This window comes from Larus michahellis, chromosome 7, assembly GCF_964199755.1.
Source record: "Larus michahellis chromosome 7, bLarMic1.1, whole genome shotgun sequence".
NCBI lineage: Eukaryota > Metazoa > Chordata > Aves > Charadriiformes > Laridae > Larus > Larus michahellis.
This window is the reverse complement of record NC_133902.1, coordinates 42,419,530-42,426,610: the sequence shown is the minus strand read 5'-3', so window position 1 is coordinate 42,426,610 and position 7,081 is coordinate 42,419,530. Positions and strand designations below refer to the sequence as shown.

General features: G+C 53.7%; 1 protein-coding gene across 4 annotated transcripts in view; it reads left to right on the top strand.

The window, feature by feature from the left end:
* Nucleotides 1-29: 29 nt before the first annotated feature.
* The window catches only part of SLC4A3 (solute carrier family 4 member 3), a 35,455-nt gene continuing 28,403 nt past the window's right edge, over nt 30-7,081 (top strand). For 2 of the 4 annotated variants that reach the window (XM_074593579.1, XM_074593577.1), the window contains exons 1-3: nt 214-317; nt 5,563-5,703; nt 6,916-7,072. In XM_074593579.1, the coding sequence (XP_074449680.1) occupies nt 5,650-5,703; nt 6,916-7,072 (211 nt within the window). In that variant the 5' untranslated portion in view covers nt 214-317; nt 5,563-5,649. Of the gene's footprint in view, nt 135-213; nt 318-5,562; nt 5,704-6,915; nt 7,073-7,081 lie in introns of those variants that run through there. The other 2 variants (XM_074593578.1, XM_074593582.1) reach the window with 2 other exon arrangements.

Below are 7,081 nucleotides of genomic sequence, written 5' to 3'. Positions count from 1 at the left end.
GGCTAGAGCGCCGCCGCTTACATCCGGTTGCCATGGAGCCCGCCCCAGCGTCCCCCTCCCGCCCGGCGGGGCCCGCGCCCCCCGGCCCCCGCCCCGCCGCCGCCGCCGCCGCCGGGGAAGCGCCCGCCACACCGGTAAGCGGCGGCGGCCCGGGGAGGGGACGGCGGGCCCGCCTTGCGCAGGGCCGGCGGGAGGAGGCCGGGGCGGCAGCGCCGCCCGCCGCCGTCGCGGCGCGGCACGTGTCGGGCGGAGCGCGGTGGCGGGGCCGGGGCGCGGCGCGGCGGCGGCGGGCGGCTCTGCTGCTCCGGCGGTGCGAGGTACGGGCCGGGCGGGGGGCTGAGGGGAGGGGGGAGGCGGGTCCTGGGGCTTGCTCCCCCCTCCGCCGCCACCGGCTGTGGCAGCCCACGGGCCCCGCGGACACGCGTGGCGGGCGCCGCTGCCCCGCAGAGCCCGGGGCAGCCCCGCTTGGCCGCCCCTTCCCCGGCCCTGTGTGCGGGCTGCGTGGCATGGCGTGGGGCATGGCATGATGCATGGCACAGGACGTGGCATGGGATATGGCATGGGGCATGGCGCATGGCACAGCAGGCAGCAGCGCAGTCCCCGTCACGGCGCGGTGCCCGGGGCTGGATGCCTCCCAGCGCGATGTGGTCCCACGCACCGTGCGGTGCGTGGTGCAGTGCATCCCCAGTGCCTGCCTACGTCCCTTCGCTCCCCCGGCTGTACGTGTGTCTGTCAGAGCTGTCTGTCCGTCCGTCCGTCCGGTGGAGGGGTGTCTCCTTGTCCCTGTCTGGTGTTGGTACTCCGGTTCTGGAGTGGGTTTTGTTCCCGTGTGTTCATGTATGTGTCTGTCGGCCGTGTGAGCTCCGTCCCGTCCGGTACCTCTGTGAAGGGCCTGTGAAGGGAGAGCCAGGGAACGGAGCAGGTGCTTCAGAAGTGAAGGGCTGTGGTGGCTTATCCAGGCCAGTTCAGTAGGTTACAGGATTCACTGAAATATTTAAGCCCTATAAAATACTTCTGTATTCTTAGTTTCAGCGTAGCTATGTGTTAGAGAGATCCACAGGTTAAGCCCTTTGTGCCCGAAAACTTTGTGTGTTTACTGTCTTTTGTGTTGCCTTTTCATTCTGGTGTGTGTGTCCCCGTTCCTCTGTCGTGGCAGGGGAGAAGCAGGGGCTGTGCAGCCCACTCCTCTTTTGTTCGGCTTTGAGGCTGTGACTGTCACAGCAGCATCCAAATGCTTCGGCGTATGCAGCAGCACCCCTCCTGCTCCTCTCCTCTGTGGACAGGCTCATCCTGTCTTCCCAGGAAAATCTTTCCAGGCCTCTAATCCTCCTTTTTCTCCTTTTTGAGCTCTTCCCGTCTGTTTCTATCAGACAGACTCTTTCTCCCTCTCTACCCCCAAACCAGCTTTGCCCCTCTGGCTTTATCCCTTTCTTAACATCCACTCCTTGTCTAGACACTCCACGTCAAAATTATTCTCAGCCCGATGGCCAGGGGATTAGGGAAGAGCTGAGGAGATGGAAGGGGGGCCTGATGGCTGTCTCTGTGCAGCCCCTTGCCCACAGAGCTGGGACAGCCTGCTGTAGCCCTCCTGGATCGTCCTTATTGCAGAAGAGCAGTGTGAACTGCTGGCCTCTGCCCCTCGAAGATGTGCCAGATGTGTTTTTCTCAGCCAAACAGGAAATCTCCTGCCCTGGCACTGTGAAGCAGCCTTTGGGGTCGGGGGAAGCCCCGCTGGAGTCCCTGTCAGCAACATGTGGGAGATGCCGTAGCTGCCGGCATCGCAGGGACATGCCTTCTCGCCTGTCTTCAGCGCTCGTGTAGCCTAGATGGTCGATACGAGGCACGGTGATTTAGGTGAGCCAGTTCTGTTTGCTGATGTGTGTGTGGAGAGAGCAGGGAGGTGTGAGTGTGTGCAGGTTGGCAGGCTGTGGATTTTTCTGGCCTGCCTTCGAATCTGCCCTGCTGGCATGACGCTTCTATTACTGAAAATTACTTCTAACGGGAATGCTGAATCACGTACTCCCGACAACCAGGAGATACAGTAGGATGAAGGTATCATTCATTCCATTTTCTTTACTGTTTTTTTTTTCTTTCCCCTTTTGTCTTGTGTTTTTCTTATGGCAGCCCAGGCAGTGATGCCAGCAGGTTGGGTGCTTCAGCATGATGCTCATTAGCAGAATTCTCCTTGATATTCATTTTAAGTTTCTCTTTTAAATTTTAACACGTTTCTAAGTCTCTTTCTGCAGGGCCCCCTGAAAAAAAAAAGTAGTCTTTAGTCGTGTTTTACACCCTTGAGATCTTTCCAGACTGCTGGCTTGTCCCCTCCCCATCTTAGTCATCTCATATTGCGCTAGACAAATTTAGCTCCTAACCTTTCCTTATAAATTAATCCCTCTGGCCTACTATCAATTTTTTGTTGCTCTTCTCTGAACTCCGTCTGTTTTGGATAATAGAAAATCCAGGCCAGATCCGCGTAGGTGTCTGTCCAGCCTTTCTCCCAGAGGTTGCACAGACTAAGGGGCAAGTGGCCTCTAGTGGCCAACCATCAATTAATGCACCGAAAGGGAGCACCGGTGCTCCCAGGCCATGGGCTCTCCCTTCTCGAGGAGGCAGGAGAGACGGTAGGGGTAGGATCTGAGAAAGGAGAATGTGCCTCCCATCCTCACCCTCCTCTCGCCCCCAAAGCAGGAGACCCCTCCGGCAGCTCTGTGCCCAAGCCCTGCCGGCTTTGGGTACCCAGGCATTGCATCCTGACTGCGCAGGATGGTGGGTGGGGGATTGACAAAAACCCCGTGGGCACCTCGCAGTCCCTCTGAAATTTCAAAGCAAGTCCCAGGGGCTCTCTTATTTTACTGCTAGTACAACTGTCTTGCTTTTAGCTGTTCAGCAGCATCATTAGAGTGACACATTTTCAGCATATTTCAGAATATGCTGCTTCAGTGAGTAAAGAAAGAATAAGTGCTGGATTTTCCCTCCCTTTTAACTTTGTTTAGGCAGTCAGGCTGTAGTTTTAAACTCAGTGTAACATCTAGCAAAGCTGGAGCCCGCAGCGTTCGTTGCATCCAACAGTTCTCCTGGCTGTAGGTTTCCTCCTGCCCGGAACGTGAATACCCCTGCAAAGCCTCTGCCTAGCTCCAGACAAACCTGAGCTTGACCTGAAACAAAGCACATTGTTTCACAACATTGCTGATAGTTTACAGTTTCCTTTGGAGGCCCTACAAGGCACATTAGTGGCACAGAGTTGGAGCTGAGCATTAGCAATTTTTTGTTGAATTATCTTTACTGTTTTGCTTGTTTTTAGGGATTCTGCCACTATAGGAGCTGCCATCCAAAGCCCCATCGTCGTTTTATTATGTATTATATATTATTTAGGAAGTAGTTGCGCTTGCCACATGTTTCTGCAGGCAGTCTGTAGCTGTGGATGTTATGTCCCCTACAAATACCCAATTCTCAGTGGTGATGCCGTAGCCCTGCAGGACTGCAGAGCCAGGTTCCCCTGCCAGCAATTCCCGCTGGCATAAAGCGTTGCCTGCCTCTAGTTTCAAATGTGCTGCTGTTTGTTTTCATGGAATGATACCCTCTTCTTGAGTTAAATGTGAAAGGAAATAAAAGCCATGTTATTACCCTTTTCTCTATCATGTCTCCTACTAAAAAGCACATCGGTCTCTGCTTACAGATGATTTCCAGACCTTTCTCCTTTTTTCTGCTTTCTCTCTTGGAACCCTTTTACTCTGTCTTTCTTGGAAAACAGGGTGTGAAGTTGAAGATTACAGCTTAAGATCTACAGAGTGGACTGGGTGTTTTCATTCTTTTCTGTCCTGTTCCTTATGGCCTGGACTCTGCATTTGCTTTTTAGACGTCCGTCTTGGCAGCATATTTCTGTTGAGCTGTTCAGGTCTCGTTGAGGAATTCAGTTACTGAAGAGTTTGATGAGGTGTGTTTGAGGAGATTCTTCCATTAAGCTTTGCCTTGTTCCTGATAATTAGGAGGGTGGACCCAGGGAGCATGCTTCATCAGTGGGCAGATCAGCTCCTCAAAAACTTGTCTGATAGATGGCCCTGGGAGTTTTGGTTTGAATAAGCTTTTTTTTTTTTTTTTAGTTTGAATAAGCTAATTTTTTGGTTTGAATAAGCTCTTCAGATAGGCAGAGTAAGCAAAGACTGTAGCAGTACCTTCTGGAGTTCTTCGAAGATAGAAGGAGGGATGATGAATTGTCCTTACTGATGTCACCTTTAGAGCATCTGTTTTAGTGTTTTAATGGCTTGTCTTGAACAGTGGCCCATACTAGGTACTTCAGATGAGATAGTAAGAAACCCCTCAGCAGATCACCAGGATATAACCTATAATACTTCTTCCAAAGCTTTCATAGCTGGAGAATAGCTTGTTCTGAAAGGTGGGGTTAACTTTTCTTAATTTTCTTTGCCATAAATATGACAGCTTGTTACTCAGAGAGATGGCCAAGCTATCCTCTGACTTTGCAGTTTTTTCCTCTGTGATGACATCACTGAAAAAAGTGTTTTCTTTTGCCAGTTTGTAATTCATTTGTATTCTACCCTTGTAGTTTTAACGAATGTCCCTTTTCTTGTGCTGAGATGAGAACGCTTTGTTTATGCCTGCGTCCAAAGCACTGTGCGTGTGCTTACATTTTCCCAATGCCTTCTCTGTATGAGTTCAGATGAGGTTTTGGAGGTCGCTATCTTCCCAATGCCAGTCTCCGTGCCATCTCCAGTTCTTCCTGGGGTGTAGCCCATGCTGAGCTCAGCCTGTGCTGTTGCTGTAGATGGTATGACTACAGCTGTTTCTGTGTTGGTCTCCATCCCAATCCTTGTCAACCATGGCACCTCATTGCCTTCTTCACTGCTTTTTGAGCAGGGCACTCCCTCGGGCTGCCCGCAGGGTCTTTTGCACCCCTCAGCCGTGCTGGTAAAGACAGGGCACAGATCTCCAGCCTGAAGGTTGTCCTCTTTCCCCGTAACGTGTTGTTTTGTGTTTGGTGTTTCAATGCTGAACCGTTGTTTGTCCTTGTGCCATCTCTCTGGCCTGCACAGATCTCTCTGAGGTTCCTTCTGGCCGTTTTGGGACCTGCCCAATTGAAGCTATGTGGCACAGGACCACTCTGCTCCTGCTCCTGGCATGCCCTCCCAGCTCCCGATCTCTCTGATTTTATCCTTCCCTGGTGGTCAGTCGTGCCCCAGCTTTGCACAGATGTGCTGACGCAGAGGTGGATGACCAGGAACCCTTTCCTTCTCTTGCACAGCCCGTGCAGGAGCCACATGTAGCCACTGTCTTGGTCGGCCCCTGCGCCTCCATGCATCTGGTCCTTTGGAGGAGGTCAGGATCCCACCTGTCCTTGAACTGTTGGAGCCAATGCATGAAGCAGCGTGGGATGGGCCATTCTCGCCCCCTCGCTGCAGTGTGGCAGGGGACAGGCATGTCCCAATGATGCCGGGGAGGTTCCCTGAGGGCCGGTGAGGTGACCTCTCCGGGTTAGGAGCCAGGGGGGTTGAGGGCAGTGGCCAGCAGTCTCCCACGACATTCCCTTGTCCTGCCCTCTCTCCACAGGTTATGCCACTCTCCAGGTTTGCTGGGTGCCTGCCGGTGAAAGAGAAGGGTTGATATTTTGCCCAGGCCCTTAGGTCCTGAACCAAAATGGCAGCTGGAGAGTCCCCTCCCGTAGGAGATGTCTTCATCGACCTGCAGCAGGTGAGGTGGGAATCCAGCAGCAGCGGGGCTCTCTCTTCCCCAGGCACGGTGCTCCTGCCAGGCTGAGCGTGGGACCCATGTCCTGGCAGCCAGTAGGAGACACAGCCTCTGTTCACTGGGGACAGGTCTGCACGAAGGGTGCCCCAAGGCTGCCCATGAGCCCATGCAGAGCCCCTCCCCATGCAGACGGCAAATTGTGGTCCAGAAAAGGCCAGTGGTTGCTCTGTGGGGTCCCTGTGCCTTCACATGCCCTTGGGTGGGGTAGGCAAGCGGCAGGAGGAGCTGGGCAGCTTGCAATTAGATTCTCCCCATTTAGGCTGGGCTTGGGACACCCATGCTGAGGTGAGAGGAGAATCTCACCCACAGATACAAAGCCGCTCCCGACGCACAGCTGGGAACAGCTGGGGGATCTTAGGAGAGGCACAGCTCGGCTAAAGCCGCCTTGCTCCCTCTTTCCGCCCAGCATAGACAGATTTGTCACAGTTGGGCCTCCTCCTGTTTCCATGGAAACACGGGAGTCCACAACAGCTCCGCGCTGGCATTTCGGCTATATTGACGGAAAATTTTACCAGATGCAGCTGCTCGGGAGGCAGAAAGGACACGAGTCACCTGGCGATGCTCTTCTCAAAACGTCTCCACCAGCAAAAGGCAGAGAAGGGCCCATAGCCTGAAACAGGAGTAAAACAAGCAGAAAAGCTTGAAGAAGGCATGCCAAAGAGGAACGGGGGGGCCCTAGGAATGCAGAGGAGGGGTGGGAAGGCACAGGGTGGTCACTGAGACAAGGACAGCTCACCAGAGCAGGGATGCTGTTTCCCAGGGGGAAATACAGAGGAGGTCTAAGAAAGGGAGGGATGGTGGACTGGGCAAAGGAAAGGCCAGAGGACAGCAGTTAGATGTGGAGAGAAATTCCAGCTAAACAAAAGCTACGCATCTCGGCTGGTAGGAAAGACATAGTCCATTGATATCTGCCACTCAAGGGAAGTGTGGAGGACCGCTAAGGTATCTCTGCAGAGTGTGGCTTGGAGGCTTGCTGGTCCATTTTGGTTCTTGGTTTTGAGTGGAGCTGTGGCTCTAAGTGAGAAACTGTGCCCCAGCCCTGTCGTCTGGAGCCTGCTGCTCACCAGCAAGCCCAGCACCATTTGCAGGGCCTGAGGATCCAGAGGGCTCCAGGGGTCTGCAGTGTTTGATTCTTGTCTGGCGATTTCTGTGCAGGGCAGAGATCGCGCAGAGAAAGCCTCTCCTGGTGCCGAGGACGATGAGGACTTGGATAAGACTTTGTCAATCGAGAGATTTGGGGACCTGATAAGCAAGTCAGCATCAAGCAACCTGGAGAAGCAAAGACGCAGCTACAGTGAGAGAGATTTTGAATGTATGTAGG